The sequence below is a fragment of the Lissotriton vulgaris genome, chromosome 8, assembly GCF_964263255.1.
Source record: "Lissotriton vulgaris chromosome 8, aLisVul1.2, whole genome shotgun sequence".
Classification (NCBI taxonomy): domain Eukaryota; kingdom Metazoa; phylum Chordata; class Amphibia; order Caudata; family Salamandridae; genus Lissotriton; species Lissotriton vulgaris.
In genome coordinates this window covers 1,387,685,161-1,387,709,811 of record NC_141696.1, presented here as the reverse complement: position 1 = coordinate 1,387,709,811, position 24,651 = coordinate 1,387,685,161, and the positions used below count along the sequence as shown (strand labels likewise).

The following is a 24,651-nucleotide window of genomic DNA, read 5'->3' as shown; positions in this document are numbered from 1 at the left end:
TTCACCATGCTATACTGGAAGACCGTTCTAATTGGTAAAGGCAGCCTTTATGCCGCCTTTATAGATTTAAGGGCGTCATTTGATCTGGTCCCTCGCCATACACTATGGAGAGTACTCGCTGACATGGGAATGCCAGGGGATCTTTTGTCTCTGATAGTCAGGCTCCACCAGGAGAATTTTGCCCAGATTAGGTGGGGTAGTCCTGGCAACGTCACATCTCAGTTCCCCGTGGAAACAGGAGTCCGGCAGGGATGTGTCCTGGCGCCAACTTTATTTTCATTGTACATAAACGATGTTGCAAAAATTTTAATCGATTCTAATGTGGACGCTCCTATTCTAGCTGGAGGCAAAATCCCCATATTAATGTTTGCAGACGATTGTCTTATAGTTTCAAAGACCCCGAGCGGGTTACAGAAAGCTCTGAAAATTTTTGAGGATTTCTGTGCCGCCCGTGGTTTGGAAGTTAATGTTCTTAAATCCAAGTACATGTCTTTTAATGCACCCAAAGTAAGTAGGGGCACTGTACACATGAGCACTGGCCCTCTTGAGAAGGTAGAGGCATTTAGTTATCTGGGTATCTGTATTCAACAGGATTTGTCCTGGAGGCAACAGATTGATCTGGCCACCCTGAAACATCGCCAACTATCAGGGGCTTTGACTGTAGAGCATTCTAGGTCTCCGACTAGACCAGTAAGTCCGGTATTAGAGGTCTACAATGGTAAGGTAGTCAGTTCTACTCTGTATGGTGTGGAATTGTGGGGTAGTGAGAAGTTAAATGGGATGACTGTCTCAGAAAACACATTTCTTAGGAAGTTAATAAGGCTACCTCAAAGCACTCCATTGTATCCTCTGTTCTATGATTTGGGTATAACACCTTTAGCCCAAATCGCATCTTTCCGCCCAATACTATACTGGCGCCGAATTTGGACTACACCGGAATTGGAAACATACACTAGAGGGCTGATGGATGTGATCAAAGGTGATGGTTCCCGGAAAGTCAAATGGTTGGGACACATTCAAAATCTTTTAATTGAACTAGGATTAGGTGAATTGTGGAAGGATCCATTGCACGCCAGGTTTCCACCGAAGAAGACATTAAAGGCTTTGTATTGGAATATGGTGTCTTCAAAGATTTTTAGTACCACACCCTCACAATCCCTTGCTGGTTTATTTCTAGAAATCAAAGACTGTCCCAAACTTGAGGAATTCTGGGATGTCATTTCAAAGCCCCTTGACCGAAAGCTTTATTTTCAGTTAAGAGTGGGAAGTCTACCCGTAAGGTCGTTCTCAAATAGATGGTCTAGTGGGGGCATGGTGGACTGTCCAGCTTGCCCAAGTGTTCCTGAAACCATAGGCCACCTTCTATTCGAGTGCCCAATGTATGCAGCACCAAGGCGGAAGTGGCTAAAGCAGATGTGTAGGTCATTGGGAACAAGGGAAAGAATGACTGCAGTTAGACTTATCCGTACCAGTCCTAATATGTCTGTGTATATTGCGGTGGCAAAATACCTAGGTTGGGCATGGACGATCAGAGCCCGACTTCTGGCAGAATAACACAGTACCTAACGTTGTAAGCTGGTTGCCTCTTGTAAGAACAATATTTTGCTCATTTGTACAGTTTTTAAGGTTTTCTTACGTTTTTTAAATTATTTATTATGAAATTGGTATTTCGTTTTTTAAATGGTTTTACTACTAGAAGTCTATACATGTACTTTTATATGTGGAACAAGCTTTTATGACAATTGTCGAAATAAAGCTTACTTGACTTGAGTAAAAAAAACTAATGCAAGAGCAATTGTGAAGAGACTTCGTTACAGGAACATACCCGATTGGTGCTTTCCAATACATAGATGGGCAATCCAATGCTCATAAAATCGCCAAACTGACCCAGACCCAAAGAAGATTCTCATACCGTCCGGTCTTCACGCTAGCAAGGGTCTGTCATATGTTGTAGGAAGCTGGCTCTGTATATAATATACTAAAGTAAGGTATAGTGTGCAGAGTCCAAGGACTTCCCAGAGGTATGGCAGAGGCTAAATTAGGCAAGTACTAATAGGTCTCTTTGTGGTAGTGTGGGAAGGCAGTTAGCCTTATCCAGAGGGTGTGTTAAGCATTTTTGTATTCACTCAAGGTCACATTATACACACTCAGACAGAATCTAGGCCAATAGGGTAAGTATAAAAAGGTATACTTGTATTTTATTTCTAGAACCAAGAAGGACTTGGTACAGGTAGGTAAAATGTAATATTGCAATTGGGAATAGATTTGCAATTGTTACAGGTTGGTAGGGCATTAAAATACAGTTTAAATTACACAGTATTTACTTTTAGGATACTTCTTGATTACTTTTAAATTACATAGAGTACTAAGGGGGGCCGGGGGGGGGGGGGGGGAGTATGCCTAGATACCACACCTATGGATCTCACAATACACGGTAAGTAAGACTAATCTTGGCTTGAGTTATGGAAACGGTTTTTCCCATACAAAACAACAGTTCAACATACAAAGTTTTATGGAGGTAAGGTTCAGGGTTGCCCCAAAATACTACATTTATGAGCGTTAAGAGGTTTGTAGGTCAGCATCAACAAGTCCCTTCCTTGGGGGGTGTATACCCCCTATTATGCCACTTGCCAGATCTTCTCCCTAATAGGCTGGGTACCAGCTTCAAAATGGAGGGGATTGAGATGCGTGCTACACCTAGCCATCCCCTGTTGAGGTGTGGGGTTTGCAGAGGTGGACAAACCTCTCATCCTAGCTTGGTTTCCCCCTAAATTCTCCTGCCCAAAGTGGGTGGCAGAGCCAGTGGCAGCCAGTCACAGGGGGCAGCAAAAGGCAGGGACAGCGTCTAAAGGCGGGAGGCCTTTGACGCTTCCCCTTTGTGGACCTAGCCCATCCTGGGGAGGAGACATGACACCTCTGCCCAGGATGGGCTTTGTTTCTGCACCCAGAGACCTAAGGCTTTCTACCCAGGGATCCAGAAACTTGTCTGGTGGTGGCAAATGTCAGGCAGCCATTCAGGAACCAACAAGGGCTGGTTGTTTTTCAGGTTTCGTCTCCAAGATGCCCTCCGAGTGCATTTTACATTCAACCCCACACTGGCATCAGTGTGAGTTTAATGTGCTGAGAAATATGTTACTAAACTTCCTAGGTTTTAGTAAAGCCATTATGGAGCTGTGGAGTTCCTAATGACCAACTCCCAGACCATATACTCTTTATGGCTTTACTACACTTACAATGTCTAAGAATGGACTTAGAAACTGTAGGGGTACAGAGCTTATGCCACTGGACTCCCTCCCCTGAGGGGTAGTGCAACCCACTAGAGAAGTGGCTTACCAAGGCCTCAGTCAGTGCGTTGTGGGCATTGCACACAGAATGTGTGCCATGTCAACGCTTCACTTTTCTCTGCACCAAATAATATGCAGCCTGCAACGGCAGTGTGTGGGTGTTAAGGTAAAGGGCCTTTAAGGGTGGCAAAATAGGTGCTGCAGCCCTTAGAGGCCTTGTTTGGTCACAGTGCCCTTGGTAACCATGGTACCTTTTACAAGTGGCCAGAGATGTGCCAATTGTGGGTATAAATGGTACAGCTTTGGGAAAGAACACATGCCCTGGGAACCTGATTGGCAGGGACCCAGGGCACATCAAGGCAGCTGCAGCAGATGTCAGGCAAAAAGTGGGGGGTAACTATGCAAAAGGGGCACTTTCCTACATACGTCATCACACCCGCGATTTATCTCCTTTTATTTCCATTGGGGACAAAAACAAGGGGGCCAGTCCAAACGCCTGAAAAGATGTAGAGATTTAATTCAATCAAAGAGAAAAACCCCAATTGTACAAACTGGGGCAGACTAGAATAACATATCTGCAAAACTTTCCTAGGGGTTTGTCCATATGCTCACCCACTGAAGAAAAGGAGCAAATCGCACAGGGTCCTCAATTTAACGCTAATTTAACTCTGCGTTAAGGATGAAACACGAAAAGCCCAGGGGAAGCTGTAAAAATCTTCTGCATATATGTTTTTCTTCTATTTGAAGGGGCGACCACTTATGGTGGCCGCATACTTCTGCACCATACGTGGCAGCTGGAACGCACTGAGTGTTATAAAGTTTTAAAAGAGTTAAAATAGTCCCCTTCCTTGTAGATTTTGATATATTAAAACTAGTTGTAAATGTAAATGTAAATGTATAGGCATTTATATAGCGCACTACTTACCCGTAGGGTCCCAAGGCGCTTCGACCGCTGCGAAACCCTTCCTGGCTTCCCTGAGAGATGGTCCCTTAATGGGTATCTCCAGGGTGAGACCAGGCATCCCCGGCGGTCTGGTGGGGCCGTTAGTGAAGATGAGGCAAGCTAATGCCCAGAGTTGCCGAGTGTGATCGCTGAACAGAGTGGGCACCGAGGCGAGAGAATTATCGAGTCCGCTGACCCTGGTCCAGAAACCTGCCGCGCCGGGAATCGAACCCTGGTCCCGGGCCGTCCTCTGCTCTCGGGTCTGCCGCCTCTAACCAGTGAGCCACACTACTTCACTAGTTCCAGCTGACCTACTTAGACTTAGGCATGAATTGGTAAGTTGAGGCTGCGAAGAACCCATGGAATTCAAATTAAAACCCAAACAGACAAAAGGTGTTACACTATGCGAAGACTGGCCTTTGATTGAGATCGTACGAATCCACAGGCCATAATATAAGATTTGCCGTAATTAGTAGACAAATTAAGGCGGTCCATAAACTGGAAGAAGAGGGCCACCAGTACTCTTAGAGGGTTGGGCATCCGGGCTGGTAGCACTGCATCAGCCATGTGTAACAGCACAGGCACCTGGGTAGAAGCAACTCTGGGGGTGTCAACCTGGGCCAGAGTAAGGTGTAGACAAGGATCCTTGATATATATTTTTTTTAAAGTATGAGGACCAAAATGCATCCTTGGTGCACGCCGCGCTTTAGGGTGAATGCCCAAGACATATCACTGGCTGGGGTCAAACGCATGTTAGCCTCTAGGTCGGTGTGCAGGTCATACAAGAAATTCCCAAAACTCACAGACATCCCAAAACCACCTTCCTGTCACTTAAGAGTAAAACTCACCAAGATGTCTATCCGCAAACATCCAAAGCCCACCTTTTAAGTTTAAGACTGTATTTTTCAGACTTTTTCCCACCCATCCCCTATAATAATGCTGTTACAACTCTTTCTAGATGATAGTTGCCTTGTAAAAAAAAAATCAGTTTTTGTTAAATGATATTCTCTAAAGAAAACGCCTCTTCTTGCGCCATATAAAGTGCTCTCAAACCTGTTGGATGTTGGTCGACCAAGGAAAATTAGGTATCAGAGGGTGAAATACTGTGAGGAAAATGTGACTACAGGGTCCACCCCCTTCCGCCAATCTCAGGTGGCAAGTAGCTAATTCGATGAAAACTAAAAGCGACACTGAGGTTTTCTAGTGCGTTGCAAGTACAATCCACACAACAGTTGCATGTCTTAGTGCGCATGCAAGCTTCTATCGGTCCTTACGAAAGCCATTAGACCCTAAGGGGCACATTTGAACATGGCTGAAACATGTAGACCTTTCACAGGATACGAAGGATCAAAATTACATCCTTCATATATTCACCACCTTTTAACATTATCCAATACGCTCAACAATCAAATTGAGGTTTAATAACAGAGTATTTGAGCCAATTTTAAAAGCACATCTCACTGGAGCACTTTTCACTCACCATCACAATCTCACCCCAAAAAAACAACCAGATCCGCTGTAATCAGGTGTCGCGGCACACCATGGACACATTCAGTGGCAAGGGTGGGAACGCTATGATGAAGCAGGTCATCTACTAGGTAGGTGAGTGAGGGTTCTTTTTCAAAACCTGAGGGTTTCCTAGGCAGAACACACTCCTGGTACATCCACCTAAAATCTAGGCACAGATAGGTGCCTTATAATTAACCAGTTCTTTTTGATTTTATATTATTACTTGGGAAGAGAACCGGTCCATTTCCTGACTTCTCATTCTCGCATTTTGTAGAGTCAATACAAGAAATTCCCCAACTCTGAGACACCGAAAACCACCTTCCTCTCACTTAAGAGTAAACCCCACCAAGATGTCTATTCGTAAACATCCAAAGCCCACCTCTTAGGACTGTAACCTTCAGACAAACAATTTACCATCTGCTCTTGCCCATTTTCCCACCTACCCCCTATAATACTCCTGTTACAACTCTTTATAGATGATAGTTACCTTGGTAAAAAACATTGTTTTTGTTAAAAGATATTCTCTGAAGACTAAGCATCTTCTTGCGCCTTTTTAAAGTGCTCTCACACCTGTTGGTATTCTGGCCTATATAAAAGTGTTAAATAGCCACAAATATCAATGTTGACTATTACACACTGAATTCATTAAGCATAGCAAAAGGATATGGTGCTTGTTGAAAGTTATAATTGGAACAACCACGTGTACAGCCTTTATTGCTTCCAGGTAGGTCTGGGACAACATTCCAATACATAAGGTATTATCCTTTTTGGTGAAAACAATTGCATCTTTGCCCAGGCGCATTGATCCAGATTTAAACCCGTTTCCATATAGTCCAACTGGAACATGGCCGTTCACTGTGACTTTGTCACTGAAGCCGAAACTGAAAAAGAAAAGTTTACAAAGTATGTTAGAAAAGAAGCAAGGGCAATTGTTCTCAATATAGCTTGAACACCTTTCTAGAAATAAAAGATGACAAAATAGAGATTCCTACACCTTAAACAAAGGCTCCAGTGAGATACCAAAAACATAATATAAAGTAGGGTTAGACCAAATCAACAGTTTATGGCTACTATAAAATGTAGATTACGGGGAGTGAATGACTTTTTTGCAACCACTTAACCATTGCTTAGAAGATATTCACTTAAGTCCAAGTCTAAATATAGTCATGTAGCATAGACCCCGGGCTGTATCGGACAGCCTCACAAAGTCCCATTGTAGACTGAGAACTTTACAAGCAGCAAAATGACCCAAACTTTTGGTTACTGGCTCATATTCGGTCTAGGAAGGCACACCTCACAGATTCAGACAACTGGATCTTCCAGAAAGACACTTTACTCTCTGGCAGTTTGTGTTGTATGTGTTAAGCACATACTAGGAGCAGCACAGTAAAATAAAAAAGAAAACTTACAAATTTGGATCATTTTGTTCAATAAATTAAAAATTCCAACAAGATTCACAAAATTCAGATGTTCTACACTAAAAAAGACCAATAATCGCATTATGGGAAAAAATATTGCATCTCATGAACTATATAGTTCTACAATACTGTCTAAACTGAGCTCCTTTTCTTATTGGATGTTTACCTTATTCTGAAAACTGTTTGGTTAAAGCAGTGTTCAGTGAACACGAAGTACGTAAAAGCAAATTCCTTAAGATTTGGAGTTCTTTTGAAACACTGAATTTGTGAATATAGGTGTACTTTATTAAAACCAGCAAGAAATCTAAAAATGAACCAATTAACTTGCATACGACAGATTACAACTTCGAATGGTGATTTAACAAGTACAGGTTACTCATTACCCACAGAGAAAACAAGAAACTATGCTTGGTCCAGTACTTCGTATAATTAACGCTACAAGCACCAACTGTGACTCTTCAAGCGATATTTCACTAAATACATGATATGCCAAAACCTGCAAGCCTAATAAATTACTAGTCAAGAGAATACTAATGATTTGGAGACCAATGAGGTATGGGCATCTAAAATGAATAGAGACAATTATGTATGAATGTATGTGATATTCACGTAGTCCGAGCCTAGCCAAAAGACAGCGGAACGCTGTATACGGTCAAAGACAAGCAAATTCAACACGTGACAGACGAGGTATTGAGTTGCTGATGGTTTGTGCATAGTGGTATAGTTTTCTTTAAAATTGGCAAGTCTTCAGCCTTTTCCTAAACTTCAGCAGCATTGGGGTGGTCCTGAAGGATACGTGGATACCGTACTAGATTCTATGTCAGGACCGGAGGCTCAGATTATGCTAATCTTTCTCCACTTAATTCTATTCCATTTTTCCACAGCAGCAATATAAACACAAACAAATATTTGTTATCCATGGAGAAGATCCAAATGGAGAAAAACAGTACAGCGTTCAAAAAGCTTGAAACTGACTACAACATCCATGAGTCCATTGTTAACCAGGCTTAGTCCCTCTTCACTGTTAGTATGTCCTAGAAAGGTCCTTCATTCCGTTTGTCCCTCCTCTTTCTTCGCTGCTCCGCAGCAACAGATAAGTCACCCTTGGTGCTCTCTGTTTTTGTGATCTGTATGTTTGGTTATAGAAGGCTGGGTTCCGTTGTATGTGGCAGCGGGCCTCTGCCCAGTTCTGCCAAGTTTCACGCAACGGGTGTGACTCTAAAGCATTTCAGTGCGGTGATCCGCATCACCGCACTGAAATGCATTGTCACGCATAATGCTACTCTCTGAAACTCGTGCTTCACTTGTGTGCTGGCTCTGCTGCTCCCCGGTGCTGCAGACTCACTACAGCAGTGAGCTCTGTCAGATAGTTAAATAGTTAAATCGGTCTCTCCTCTGAGAGTCCGTGAGGTGCTACAATGTAGCAATCAGCCGCTGCGACGACCCGGGGCACCCCGGGCCCTCGGTGCGGCTGTCAATCACTGACGTCTTCCTGCCCTCAGCTCAACAGAGCAGAGGCGATGGGGATTATCGGATGTTGGGACCTCAATTCCGGCTGCTTCCAGAACACAGGAAGTCGTTAGAAGTGGCAGGGGACTGGAGAGAGACAGAGAGTCGAGCTTCTGCTGCCTTAGAGCTTGCGGTGCATATAAAAATGTAATTATTACCGCGCCGCCCCACACCTGTCAATGACTGACTCTCAGCATGGGCCGCCCGCGCATCAGGCATTGTGATCATCCATATTGCAGTGGGAGAGTCTGGAGACCCCCCTGCGGCTCAGTGACGTGACTCCGAGAGATATAAGTAAGTAATGGCAGGAAGCTGCCTGTGCAATGCTGCCACAGTCGTACAATGTAGTATGTGTGAAGTTGTGTTCTTACTTGTCAGACACAGTTGCAGGCAGGGCTACTCCCATCCTTCTGACTGGTTTATCTGCAAGATAGGAATGATCTGAGAATGCTTTCATGATCTGCAGGCCGCAGCGGAGGGCTGCTCTCTGTCTCGTGACACCATAAGTTTTTCACTGGGCTCAGACCTCCACCTCTGAAAGCAGCACTTAAGTAAAGTTTATTAGTATTTTAAGTACTTATTGGCCAGGCAGCCTCAGACTTGTAGTGTGTGTGTCTGTTGTAACTTGTCACACACACAGCGCTGAGCCGAGCACACGCACTGCAAGATCTGTTCCTTTAATTTCAGACACAATTGCAGGCAGGACTGCTCTAAAGCCTTTCACCGTCCGTATCAGTCGTGTTCTGTCTGCAGAGCAGAGGGGGATTTTCGGACATTTACACCCGAGCCACGGCACAGGCAGCCAGGGCCTCTGGGAACTGCTGGAGCTAAGTAAGTACACAGGCAGCGAGGGCTTCCAGGCAGGTGCACTGTTGGAACTGATGCAAAGAATGATAGCAAATAAACATTTTTCATTTGTTTAAGCGTGCATTGGCAATACATTACTATATTAAAATAACTCCCAACATTGTTATTCCAGATCTGTAGTGCTACTTTTTAAATAAAAAAGGTTGTTTTATTTGATTATTGTATTGAACATCGCTTCTCTTCTTACATTCTAATTAGTAGTCACCATAAATGACTTAGCAACACATTTGCATAATTGTACCTGTGCATTTAGTGTACTATGAAGTTCTATGTCAGTGAAGGGAGATTATTCTAAGTATATGCTATTTTAATAGCACAAACCAAGACAAGTGGAGATCTGTACAGGGTCAAGGCACAAGTACAGTCAGCGAGTGATGGGAGAGGTACCTGGGTTCTGTGAGGACTGAGGAGACATGTAATATTACTACATTGTGCTGTCATGCTCTTCTACAACTCTTTCCTCAGTTGGAGCAGTATTGAGGTAGTCCTGATGGATACAGGAATGTTTTTCCAGATCCTTCATGCATAGATAGAGAAAGTCAATTGCCTGTTTTATCATTTTTTAGAGTTTTTGGTTACCAGTCTGGTCCACACCCTTTTAGCTTAACTACGTGTGGCTGAACACATGATCCCAAAGACCATCCCATTGCTCAAATAGGTGTACTTTCTCATAGTTATATGTTTCCCCAATTTTCATTGCTTGATTTTGCGCACAAGGAATTGTCACTCATAGTCGGTGAAATGTCACTCATATTTACACTGAAAAAATGAAAATGTCACACATAGCAATCTGAAACCTTGGCAGCTTTTTCTGCCTCGCCTGTGGGGAATCTGTGCGGTTTGCTTTTCTTCCTTTGACAGGTTACCGGCCACGGGATCGTTTTCACTCTTTTCGCGGTTTTTCCCTTAGTGCGGTCGTGTGTTGAGGCCGCTAGGGGGAGCTCTCGCATCTCGTTGGCCTCGGCTGCGCGTCTCCGAGTTCAACTGTGCAGAGAGCCTTGTCCCCTGCCGCCACACCGGTGCGCCCCCCTGGGGGTCCGTATTTCACCGTGCATTAATTAATACGCACCCGCAGGGGTCCGTACTGTGGCGCTGCCGCGAGAAACGCCTGCGGGCAGGTTTGCTCGGCAAGCCTTTAGTGCGCCGGGTGGCGGATAGGCCTGTCAGGTTGGCCTGAGGCCCTACGCGCTTGAGGTCTGAGCTGCCTACACGTCGGGGTTTTACCCCGCCCGAAAATCTTTGCAGTCTGCCCATCCTAGTACGCGGGTATACCCTCTTCATTCCCCGTTTCTAGGCTCCCTTTGATCTTTGCAGGGGGGGGGGGGGGGGGGGGGAGGAGATCTGGAGAGGTTCCCTTATGCAATTCAGTGGGGGGTTTCGGTTGCAGGCTCCCTTAAATTGCGGGGATAAGATATCTCTTTTGTGAGTCAGGCCTTCTGGCTGGGATGCATTGTGAGTTTAGACTACTGGTGACCTGGGTTAAGTTTTCAACATGAGCCACGACGAGTATTACGAGGAGGAACAGGGCCAGTACCTACCTCTAGATGAGGCAGTGGACAAGTCCATATTTAAATGTGTCAATGATGTTGTGGAACCTAAGGAGGAGCACCTAACTAACCACATCATAGCGGACTGCGCCAAGTTGGCCGGTGCCCACTCGGACCGCCCTAGGCCGGTACCTACCTTAGTCCAAGGGGAGGGTCCCTCACTCCTGAAGAGGGGTCGCACGGAGGAGAGCCCGGGGGAGCCCAAGGGGGTAGACTTGGACGCTTTTGAGTGGCTCAGAGGCGCCTTTCTTGTAAAGATGTCCAGTCTGCCTCCTGTGCCTTCTCCGGCCCGGCGGAGTCCATTGGCCCGGCCTCGACCTCTCTGGATGGGGGTTCCCCGGCGAATTCGGACGATGAGGAGGGGTCTTCGCGGTCTTGGCGACTGGCCAGTTCTACCGCCGACTTGCCCCAGGACTCCTCAGGCATGCTTAGCCCGGACGACATTGTCCATCTGCGGTCGGCGGCCTGGGCAAAGTGGCCATGTTCGTGGCGGGCCGCCTCCACAAACCCTTGGAGAAAGAGGCTAGGGGCTATTTAAGAGCTGAGTGCCCTCGCCCCACCTTGGAGGGGAAGGTGGCTTGCACTCCGGAGCTCGACTCCAAGATGGCCACCTTCCTGGCCAAGTGTATGCAGGACCCCCGGAAAGGTATTGATCGCTCCTGGCGCTCATGTCAGGATAAGCTCCTTGACACGGTAGGGCCCATGACGAAAAACTTGGATATGGCAGAGGAGGCAAAAGTATCAGGCTCTGCCATATCCCCCGAGGTTCACTCGAATTGGGCACAGCGGGCGATTATCTCCCTAGGTAACACCAACTGTGCCCTCTCGACCGAACGGAGGTGCTTGCTCCTTATTAAACTAGATCCCAAATTGAGCGACCTGGCATCTTCAGAGGCTGGAGCGGTTGCACAGGGGGGCCTTTTCAAGGACCCTTTTGTGAAAGAGTTGAGTAAGTTCGTGGCCACCTTCACAAGCTTGGACAAGGCCCAATCCAATATCAAGCGAGTCTTCCAGAACCGTTTTTCTCACGGGCCGGTCGTGGCAGGGGCCGCACAACCGGCCATGGCCAGCAATCTAATTCCTGTAGGGGACAAGGCTCCGGGCGGGGTCAGTACTGCACTTCTGCCAATTACACCAACTTTTATCCAACCAGGGGACAAAAATTCCGTGGCGGATTCAGGAACATTGCAGGCGGACCTGCACCCAGCGGTAAGTCTGATTCCTCCTTCTCAAATCCTAATGGGGGGGGGGGTCGGTTGGCGGCCTTTCAAGAGGCCTGGAGGACCGTCACGAACGACGCTTCGGTCCTTCAGACGATTAGGGGCTTCCACACCCCGTCAAAGAGAGCTTCCTTGTCCCATCTCCTTCTCTTTGGCAGACGCCCGCCTGTTCAACATGGAAGTCTCCGAGCTTCTGCGCAAAGGGGCAATTTGCCGGGTGGTTTGGCATCCCCAGGGTTTTTTGAGCAATATCTTCCTAGTGGAGAAGACCGACGGGGGGCGACGTCCGGTCATCAACCTGAAAGAGTTCAATGGATGGTTGGTGTACCGGCACTTCAAGATAGAGGAGATTCATCTCCTCCGGGATGTTCTTTTGCCGGGCGATTGGATGGCGAGGCTAGACCTCAAGGATGCGTATTTGGTCGTACTGATCCATCTCCCTCATCGTCGGTTCCTGCAGTTCCAATGGAGATAACAGGTTTACGAGTTCACCGCCCTTCCTTTCAGACTGTCTTCAGCACCCTGGTGCTTCACAAAGGTCCTCCATCCGGCGGTGGAGTTCCTTGGGAGTCAGGGTGTTCGGATGATCTCATGGCTCAATCCCTTCAGTCGCTGTCATACCAGGTACAACAGGGGGTCTGCCTTTTGCAGGGTTTGGGATTCATTATCAACGGGGACAAGTCAATTCTCATTCCAACACTAAGCATAGTTTTCCTAGGGTTTGTGGTAGACTAGGTCCACGCGTCTGAGTCTTCCCTCTAGGAAAATGACCAAGATTCGGCATCTGGTACGTCAGACAGTCGCAAAGACTCACATTTCCCTCCAACAGATTGCCAGGGTGGTAGAGCTGCAGTCTTCATCCATCCAGGCAATCTTTCCGGGGAGCCTGCACTATCCGGCATTGCAATACTTGAAAGCACATCATCTCAGAAGGAGGTTGTCATACGACCAGTTGGCCCCGCTCTCCGATGAGGTCAAGGAAGAGATATCATGGTGGCTGGCCCATATGGATGCCTGGAATGGCAGGGCCATTTTTGGGGCGGTTCCCGACATTGTCATAGAGTCAGACGCCAGGCGATCGGGGTGGGGAGCTCGCTGCGGCAATTTCTCTACTGGAGGCGTTTGGTCGTTAGACGAGCAGGAGCTTCACATCAATTGTCTGGAGCTATTGCCCGGCTCGTTTGCGGTCCAGTGTTGGACCAAGGACAGAGTTCGCTCGTGTGTCCTACTAAAAATGGACAATGTTTCCGCGGTGCATTACATCAACCGCCTGGGGGCCCTCGTTCCCAAGCCCTAGCGAACTTGGCGAAAGAATTCTGGGGTTTTTGCTTGGCACACCACGTGTCTGTGATGGCAGAGTACTTGCCGGGTCAAGCCAACCAGGTTGCGGATTGGCATTCTCGGAATTTGAGGGACTCCAGTCAGTGGAAGCTGGATGCTCAGGTTTTTCAGTGGTTGGTCGGCCTTTGGGGACCCTTCTGAGTAGACCTGTTCCCGTCCCGCTTGGACCACCAGCTCCCGAGATTTTACAGTTGGAGACCGGATCCGCTAGCGCAAGCAACGGACGCTTTCCTGCAGGAATGGGGTCAGGAGAAGAGTTAAGAGTTTCTTCCTTTCTCCATGATCGTGCGCCTAGCGGCTCAAGTCCGCCGCCAGAAGGCGGAGGTGATGTTGGTGACACCGCTTGAGAGGTACCAAGTGTGGTTTCCAGTTCTTCTGGAACTTTCTTGGGATTCTCCAATCCTTCTCCCCATGTTTCCTCACCTTCTTCAGAAACCGGAAGGGGAGCAGCACCACTTGGTCACTCAAGGCTCAATTCCTCCTCATAGCATGGAGCCTTTCAAACGACTCTGGTCGCTTCCATTCCTTTCAGAGCCAGCTGAGACTCTCTTATCAAAGGCATGGGCTTCCAGCACCTCAAAGCGTTAATCGGTCTGCATGGGCGAAGTAGCTAAGTTGGTGTCTTCGACGGACCTGGATCCTGTGGTCGCAGGAGTTGTTCCCATCATGAATTTTTTGGCTGAATTGGCGACCAATGGCCTGGCATACCGAACCATTAACGCTATGTGTTCCGCTATTTCAGCAGGTCATAAACCGGTTGAGGGTTCTCCGGTGGGTGAACATCCTTTTGTGTGTCGACTCTTGAGGGGTATTAGTTTGTCGTTGCCCCCTGATCCTCGGTACTCAGTCTTGTGGGTGGTGCACATTTGGTGGGGAGTAAGCTTTGAACTAGCATAATCAGAGCCTCCGGTCCTGACATAGAATCGAAATTTGCCTAGCTTAGTAACAGTACGTTTCAATTCTATTAAGAACATGGAGGCGAGGACTAAGTTAAACTGTAACCAGGGCTTCCCTAAACAAATAGGTCTTAAGACTTAAGGAAAGGAGAGCAGAGTCCTTCCAAAGGTGCTCTGTTAGTTCATTCCAGATTTGAGGGATTAGAACCGAAAATGCTTGGACCCCTTTCGATGCCAATTTAACTCTTGGAAGAACCAAAAAGACTGCCGTGGATGATCACAGTGTGCATTCCGGAACATAGTTCAACAGATGTAAATGTAAATGTAATGTAAATTGATACTTGTATAGCGCACTACTCACAAGCAAGGGTCACAAGGCGCTTGTACGAATACCGCTGTGAAACCCATCCTGGCTTTCCCTGTGAGGCGTCCACGCCTGGGCACCCCCAAGGTGGAGGCCAGGCATCCTTAGCGTTGTGGGGGCCGTTGTGGAGATTAAGCAAGCTATTGCCCAGAGTTGCAGAGTAGGACTCCATGATTGGAATAGGCACAGAGGTGAGAATTATCAGGTCCGTGGAATTTTGAGCCCAAGACCCGCCGAGGCGGGGAATTGAACCCTGGTCCCGGTCTAGACCTCTGCATCAGGGTCTGCCGCTCTAATCATTGAGCCACACTTCTTAATAAATGGCTTAATGGGCGATACAGAGGCCCTTAAACTTGGCTCTCTGTTTGACAGGGAGCCAATGTAACCTGAGCAGCAAAGGGGTGGCATGAGCCCACCTAGGCAGCCTAAAAATCAGCCTGGCTGCATCCTTCATGATCACCTGCATCTTGCTGATACATTTCTCAGGGAGGCCGATGTACAAAGCATTGCCATAGTCCAATCTGGACACAATTGTGGCAGATACAATCATTTTTAGAGTGGTAGGTGAAAGCAGGAGAGCCAACTTCCGCAGACGTCGCAATAGACCTAGGCAGGTGCCAACCACCAAGGACACTTGATTGGTCAAGAAGAGGTTGGCATCTATCCCAATGCCCAGACTTTTGACGACATGTGCTGGCGTCAGGGCGATGCCAAGCTCCTGCGGCCAAAAAAGGTCACTAAGGGGAGATTACAAGGATTTCCGTCTCGTCCAGGTTAACCTTTAGTGAATTGGCTGTCATCCAATTCACCGTGTATCTGAGGATGTTCTGAGCGCTAGACTGAGCTTGCGGAGAGGTATTAATTTGAAGAATAAGTTGGGTGTCATCTGCATAATTAAACACTTGACAGTCCATAGCGGCTAGTGCTGCCACTAGTGGTTGCAGATACACGTTAACCTCTTCGATGCTCATGACGGCTCCCGGCCGTCATGAGTCACGGTGGGCGTGTGCTGATAACAGCTGGGAGCCGTCATGACCACGCCCGCGATCGGAATGTTCAGCACTGCGGCGGAATTCGCGCCACAGTGATGAGGTTAAAAAGGAGAGGAGACGAGGCTGAACCCTGAAGTACTCCATAGGTGAGGTCACCCCTTTTAGATATTTGGTCACCCAGTTGGATCCTCTGGGACCTTCCTGACAGGAAGAACTTAATCCACTGACGAGCCAGCCTGCCAATGCCTAAGTTAGCAATTCTTAGCAGGAGTTGTGCATGGTTGAGTGTCTGTTGAGTCTAATCCCAGATACCAAAATTACTGGGGTGCCTCCTGTAGGGTGGTGGATTTGACACTGCCTGTATGACAAACCTATGGAGTACCCCTTAAAGGGAACAAAAGTGCGGAGTAAACTGTCTAGCAGGGGGTGATGGGTCTGAGGAATGCAGTGTGGCCTGTCTGTCTTTGAATCGTTCGAGAGAAGAACAAGACATTTCACCAAATAGGTGAGATCTGTCAAAAGGTACAGCCATACAGGTTGACCGTACATCAGACGAAAATCCTGTGGATGTCATCTCTGTGTGACAATAAAGTATCACACTATACCAACTGCTTGGCCCAACCACTCAGTTGTATCTAGGTTAAATCTAACTACATACTTGGCTGTATCCTGACCATGGATGGTTTCAGACAGAGAGGCCAGACTTTTCTCAGAATGCAAGCAAGATCTGATTGACCATATCCCATGAGAGTGTTAATGTCGACTAAGTAGGCAACTTGCACTGATCACCCTTCGGGCTAGTCTGGCTGGATAACTTAATTCTCTTCAACTCTGTCTGGAAGAGAGTGTGTGGGCAGGGAGGGTCTTGGAGGTCTAGAAAATTACTTTGTGATAGTCTGGTGGTAGAAACTTGTACCACCAGACTTTCTAGCATGGTATGTTGCATCAAAAAAGTAGGATCGCCGGACATTGGCCAGTGGAGTCTGTCTACTTGAATGTTCATCGGTAGGCAAGAACAAGGCTTGGACCAGATGCCCCTTAACATGTTGCCAAGGAACTTATTGAATGGCAGAAAAGGTTCAGAGGAAGTCTATCCAGTCTGCAAAACCTCTGTAAATACATGTATCTTAACTTCCGCAGAAGAAAGCTGCAAGCACGAAACTTCTGCTGCAGGTCTTATCACCACAACACAAGAAGCAGGGACTTGGGGGTGAACCAACCCAGTGTCAGGGAACATTTCCAAACCACTGGTTCTCTGTGAATCCATGAATAGATTGCCAGAATTATAATGCAGGTGTACATCTTCCCCAAGGACATCTTCGAAGGCCGGTAGACTTTGATCCAAGTCTGATTCAAAAGGTGGTGGAGCAACGGGGGGGTGCTCGGTCTTAAAAGTAGTGTCTTGTCTGTAATTAAACTGAGAAGGACTGACTGTTCAGTTTGTGTGAATTCAGGACCCAACCTCACCCAAGACTAGTTCGGCTCGGAATAAGACATCCAATGAAGATTGCCATTTGATAGACTATATACCACAGAAATTTGAGACAGGTGTTTTGTTTATTGAATAGCTGTTAAGTTAAAACTTTCAAGTCATGCATTGATAAGCTTTCATCTCTATAAGTGTGCAAAGCATTGAAGCCTTCAGTTTCTTAGTTTGCTTGAAACAGGGCTAGGTCATGAAGCAGGGTGGTCAGCAACATTAATTCAGATTCTGCTAATGGGGAAATCTGGCAGTACTTCACCAGCACCACGGGAAACACAGGAATCTGGAGAAGAAGCAGCACTGCCAGGCAGAGCCTCCTCTTTTAGAAGACAGCAGCAGGTGACACAAACACAGTAGACAGACGAAACGCTGCTAAGATTAAGAAAGAACCTTTACCTCATACGCCCAATGGCCTACTAGAGAGCTATCCCATCTTCTCTACTGAGACAGTGAATTGCTTTAAACATCAGAAACAAAACCTGCTTTACAGGAGATTTTACATATATATATATATATATATATATATATATACACATATACATATATATATACATATATATATATATTTCAAGCTGGTGCATAATAACAACCTTAATGACCTGCAATATTTTGTCATTGACGCAGTTCCTCCTAATAAAAGAGGTGGAGATAGAGAGAAGAGACTTAGACAGTTGGAAAGCCAATATATTTTGAGGTTGAACAGTAAGATCCCTAATGGCCTTAACATGGGAGAAGATCTTAATAACTTTTTGTAAATATTTTATTCCATCATATGCATGAAGATTTTTTTTTTTTTAATGGATTTTATACCTATTTATATGGTTTTAATCTATTTTTCATGTTGAGGATGGTTTATGACTAAATACATTGTTCTACTCTGTGAATCAATTGTTAATGATGAAGTTTCATATATTTTACCTATAATCCAGCTGTACCACTATGATTTTTAAGGTATGCCCGATTTCTTGCTGCTGAATCTTGATCAAAAAATGTGTTTTTATCCCCCCCTTTCAGATAAATGCACTGCCGTATTTTGCACTTTTTTTGCACTTTGCACTTCATCACAAATGTTTATATTCTGCTCCAGGTTTTTACCTGGATATACATTGCTCGCTCCCTAAACTTTGGGATTTTGCACACTGCACTTTACTTCTTGCACTAGAATTCTATTTGTGGTTTTTACATCTTTTTACTGGTTTATTGCCATGTCCCCCTGACTTGTTTTTATTGCTTAGTCATGATATATATTTTATACTGTGGTCATCCATTGGGCACTTGCCCTACATGTTTTTAACAGTTTATTTCAATTTTTAATTGAATGCTGAATACTTTTTGCATTTGATGCACTAATTCGCACTTTAAACTGTATAATGGCTGACCGTCATGTATGTCGAAGAATATTTCTTCTATGTCTGTTAATTTGTGGGAGGAGTTTCGTTATTACCAGTATTTAACCACTCATGTCTCTGGGTCTTGTCATGTGATCAAGTCCGGGTTTCCCGGACGAAACGCGCCATGTTGCCGTCCCCATTGATGGAATAAAGCACACAATTCATCTTTAAATTCCTTGCCTTGTGGTCTGTACCTGGTTGTGGCTGTTTTCGGCGCTTCAGGATTGTGAATACTTATACATATACATATATATACACATATACATATATATATATATATATATATATATATATATATATATATATATTCACTGAAAAAAACATAGGTTATAGACCATATATAGTTAGGGATTAGCATTTAAAAAACCTTATTGTATTTGCACAAAACCATTGAAATTCCATATATAGTTAGTTGCACTAACTATATATCGCGGACCCGCAATCCACTGCTAATGATGTCACATATTACATCATTCATGACATGGTCAGTGACATCACTGATGACATCACTGATGACATCTCAAATGACATCACTGATGACATCACCCAGTGACTGTATGTTTCTGTAAAGTTAAAATATGTCTTACATATTGAAGAATGAGTGGATGTATAAGTGTCTGGATGAAGGATTTAGTAGGTGCATGACTGACTGTATGAGAGAATGATTAAATGTGTCTCACTGAGTGTATGGGTTAGTGATTAAAGTGTCTTAATTTGGCAATCATTATTTATGTTGTTCTGTAAACTGCTGCATGTTTAAATCAGTAGCTATATCAGTAACTATATGGGTTATTGAATGGTTGCCCAAGTATTTGTATGGGAGACTGAGTATGTGTGTGGGTGGCTGGGAGGTGTATAACTCTGTGCATAGATGTGTGAGCAGTTGATTCCCTAGGTGTATGGGTTCAAAAGTGCATGTAGAAACAGTTGTATGGACAGTTGACTGTGTGCATGAGTATATTGGTGAGTGAATGGATATCTCAGTGCTACATGTCAAAGTAAGTACATATGTAAAACACACTCCATGTGAGAGTTGACATATATAAATAACTGAACATAAGAGCCAGTGAATGTGTGAGTGGCTGTATGAATCATTGTGAACTTGTATCAAGGATTGTATAAGAGAGTAAATATGTGTTACTATATGTTTGAATAAGTAAGGTGTGTATATCTGTATAGTTGAGGAAATGGAGATGTGATTGATTCTTTGCATGACTGACTAGGTGTGTGAGTAACTCCATGGATGTGTGACAGTCTGTGAGTGCCTGTTTACACTGAGTGTATCTAAGGTTATATTACAGTCTGAAGATGTATTATCACATAAATGATATCATCAGTGATGTAATCAGTAATGTCAAATGAGATGTCAGTGATGTCATCAGTGATGTCATTTGAGATGTCATCAGTGATGTCATCAGTGATGTCATTTGAGATGTCATCAGTGATGTCATCAGTGATGTCACTGACCATGTCATGAATGATGTAATATGTGACATCATTAGCAGTGGATTGCGGGTCCGCGATATATAGTTAGTGCAACTAACTATATATGGAATTTCAATGGTTTTGTGCAAATACAATAAGGTTTTTTAAATGCTAATCCCTAACTATATATGGTCTATAACCTATGGTTTTTTCAGTGAATTTTCAAGGTTTTGTAAATGCAAATTCCTAACTATATATGGTCTATAACCTATGGTTTTTTCTGTGAATTTCATTGGTTTTTTAAAAGCTAATATCTATAGCTGTAAAATATATTCTTTATTAAGTGACGTGTCACGTAGCCCGTGAGACGCCTCATGATGCATCGCATAACCGTGACGTATCGTCTCTGCAGCGCAAACCAAACCCAAAACGTAAGCGCGCCAGAACACGCTTAAAGATATATATATATTTTTTTAACCTTAATTAGACAAAATCCACACGTGCACATATCACAAACGTTCAAAAAACACAATATTTCGGACTCCCGTTACGCTGCCGGTTAGCTGCCCGGTTAACGTACCAGGAAGCACCTTTACCGCGAAAAATCGCAATTTTTTTTTTCTTTTGCCCCGCAGGGAACTTTAATAGCCCCCTCATCAATCCTAGGGGTTCAGGAGGGGTCTGCCTTACCCCTTTCATTCATTTACACCTTTTTTTTTCCACCTCTTGTCTCTCGATCCTACCGAGAGACAAGATGGCGGCCGCTCCGGACTGTTTACAATGTTGACAGCCAATCAGCTACTCCTCAGACTCCCGTTACACTGCCGGTTAGCTTCTCGGTTAGCTGCCCGGTTAGCTGCCCGGTTCGCTTACCAAGACGCGTCTCTACGGCGAAAAAATCGGATTTTTTTTTTTTTTTGGGGCCCCGCGTGGCTCTATAATTTCCCCCTCATCAATCCTAGGGGGTCAGAAGGGGTCTACCTTGCCCCCTTTCCTTCATTTCCCCCTTTGTTTTGGCCTCCTCTTGTCTCTCGATCCTACCGAGAGACAAGATGGCGGCCGCTCCGGACTGTTTAGAATGTTGACAGACACCGGAGGGCCAATCAGCTTCGCATCGCAAAGTTCCGATACGCGAAAAGTTCGCTAACCGGATCGCTGCCCGGAGCGCTGTTACAGATATATATCTTGTTTTAAACGTTAATTTCTCAAAATCCACTGAAGCACATATATTGAGACCTAGCAAAGGCACATCGGGCTAACAGTCCCTACAATTTTGCCAAGTTTCGTGGAAATCCATTCAGCCGTTCGGGCTAAAAGTGAGTCCAACCGCCCTATGGAAATTAACATGGGAAAAACGCGTTTTGGGGCCCCCCTTTTTTCTCGGCCCCCCCTTGACGAACCCCCCCCAAATTTCCAGGAGCTGCTCAGAAACAAAATGTGCCATTTTCCTGAAAATTTCAGCCGATTCCGTCCACAAACGCCAAAGTTATTAGACATAGAATTTTCAGAAATCCCATAGGGAAAAAATCCTAACTATATATACCTACTGGCGACCGCCAGTAGGTAATATATACATATATATACACATATACATATATATACACATATACATATATATACACATACATATATATATATATATATATACATATATATATATACATATATATACATATACATATATACACATACACATATATACACATACACATATATACACATACATATATATACATACATACATATATATATATATATATATATATATATATATATATATATATATATATATATATATATATATATATATATATATATATATATCCCATAAAGGAAATCCTGCGTTATAATAAAATGCTGCATTTGAGTGAAGCTCTGATAGATCGGCTAATTATCCACAATGATCCTGGCGCCTCATGCAAAAAACACGAACGAGTGAGTTGTCATCAACACCATAGTGCTGGGAATTAGTCTTTTGCAGCAAAGGGACAATCTGGTAGCGCTTGGCGGGCCCGCAGAGAGACTGACAGCACAGACCGGGCCTAGTGGTGGGGTCATGGCGGTGCACTGCGAGCGCAAATGAGCAGACATGGGCGATATTGCGGAACCTGTTGCAACAAACCAAGGGCGAGGGCCTGGCAGCTGGAGACAGCACAGTGAAGGGACTTCCCGATTGACATAGCGCCTGTGGTTGGAGCCGTAGCTGCTGTGGAGCTATTGACGCGCCCATAGCGAAGAGGACATACAGAGAGTACCCCGAGTGTAAACAGGGGTGAGCCGTTGTATTCATAGAGCAGTAGGGGGCTGCCCCGCAGGCACAGTGAGGAGGGGCAGCTGCCTGGAGAAGGGGGTGCATCAGCGTGCCAGTGCCCCGTAGCTCCTTGATGGCACCACTCCCCAAAGTGTCTTGACCCAGGGGAACGCTGTAGTAATACACCAGACCGTAGCAGAAACCTTAGTGCTTTTGCTACTGGCGCTATCCTCAACAGTAACGGTCAAGGGAGACTAGGGCATGCTGTACTGTTCATAGCACTAAGAACACTGCCCCACCAGTTACCGAACAGAGAGTGCTGCCTTATGTAGACAGAGACGTGATTAGCGGACTGGCGACGGTGGTAAATTGATGTGCCAGTAGCCTGCGGCTCCTCGCGAGTTCCATGTCCCACTGTGCTATGCGTAGGAAAATGAACATGCCATGAACAAATCTGCAATAAAGGCCTCAGTGGATCCCATTGTTGCCTACTATTTTACCAGTCATTGTGGACAACTGCGGCATGCTGTTCTAACCATAACCAGAAGGCCAGATAGCTGGGGCACACAATGGGCAAGACGGATAAGACCCAGCTCAAGCTCCACTTAGAATCGCGTGAGACACCCAAGCCGCGAGAGGTGGACATGTATGCCTGAGAATCCGGTTTGGAGACCAATGGGACAAAGACACTGACATAACTGAAGCAGATCCTCGCTGCAATGCAACTCAGACTGGTGAAAATAGATGGGAAAATAGATGCCCTCTCGTTCAGAATTGAAAGGATGATGGAAAGACTGGACAAACATACAGAGAAGCTGGCCTCAGTGGAGATTAGTGCGCAATGCCGAAAACGTGATAAATGCGCAGTCGGCAGCACACAAGAAGATGGACAAAATACTCCAGTACCTACAAGCGAAGATGGAAGATTTGGAAGCACAATCCAGAAGAAAATCGCATAAGGAATGTAGGCGCGGTGGAGACGACAAATATAGATAATATAGAGGAATTCATGGAGCCTCGCCGTATTACCAACTTGGGAAGAGATATTCTCGGAGATCTTTGTAGAGGAACACTCCCATTGCTCCTTGGCGCTCAGACCAGTTCAAGGGGGGGGGGGGGGGGGGGGGGGGGGTGAGTCTCCGCCCCATTATCACAAGGCTTTTAAATTATAGAGAATAGAGATCGGGATGCTGCACTTCGTAAAGCACAACAGCTGAAGACACTGCGATACAAAGGTACTGAACGGTCTATATATCTTGATTTCAAGCAACAAGTCCAAGAGGTAGAACAGCTATTTGTCCTGCTAACCGGAAACTCCGCAAACTCCAGCTACAATACAGTATTTTATACCTTGCCAAGCTGTGCATTATGTCGGAGGAGAAAGAGCACTATTTTACAGACCTGAAGCAAGTACTCCACTTTATCAAGCAGAAGGAGGGGGATGGGAGTAGACGTAGATCTCAACGTGCCACCTCCGGAGACAATGAGAATACGCGTAAAACAGAGGAATAGTAGGATAAACACTTAGAAGACGGAGTCTTCTGGAAGTTCTTAGAATCATAAATGGGGGACTCCCACTGTGAGGCTCCTGGATCTGCAGTGGTCAGAACGCACTCTGGAGCCTGGTACTATATCTACTATTGTTTTCCACTGCCGATCTGTAGCGGTTTCAGACTAGAGGTGGTGTTACTCCAACTCTGATCCAGATCAAGGGAAGTAGGTAAGACTGTTCCAATTGCACCGCAGAGGGATCTCCCTCTGCCTCAGCTAACGAGTGTGGACATGGTACACGGAGAACTGCACTACTGAACTATGTTTGTTCTTTATTTTGGAGATGGAGTGCCTGGACTGTTGATGGAGAACTGCCCAGGGTTTTTCTTCCCACCTCTTTCCTTATTTCTTTTTTCTTTTACTTGAACAAGGGGTGCAATCATGTTTTTATTATTCTGTCTTGAGAAGCTGGGACTGTAGGAGACTTTGGGAGCTGATAATAACAACCCCATGCGTGCACCACCACATGCAATCTGTAGTTCTTGGTTGTTTTTCATTGTGGGGGATATCAAGGAGGGTTGGGAGGGATATGTTCCTGCTATGCAAAGTTTGGGAGCATGGGTGGGATGGGTATCAGGAATGTTTTAGGTTTGTTCTTATTGGTAAAAAGTGAAACATTTGGTGACTGGACATGACCGTGCATTGCACAATACGGGACTC

General features: G+C 45.4%; 1 protein-coding gene across 1 annotated transcript in view; it reads right to left on the bottom strand.

Moving 5' to 3' along the window:
• Positions 1-24,651, bottom strand: part of MORC3 (MORC family CW-type zinc finger 3) — a 793,723-nt gene that overhangs the window by 603,202 nt on the left and 165,870 nt on the right. The window contains exon 4 of the mRNA XM_086935396.1: positions 6,403-6,617. Coding sequence (XP_086791522.1) covers positions 6,403-6,617 — 215 coding nt within the window. The remainder of the gene's footprint in view (positions 1-6,402; positions 6,618-24,651) is intronic.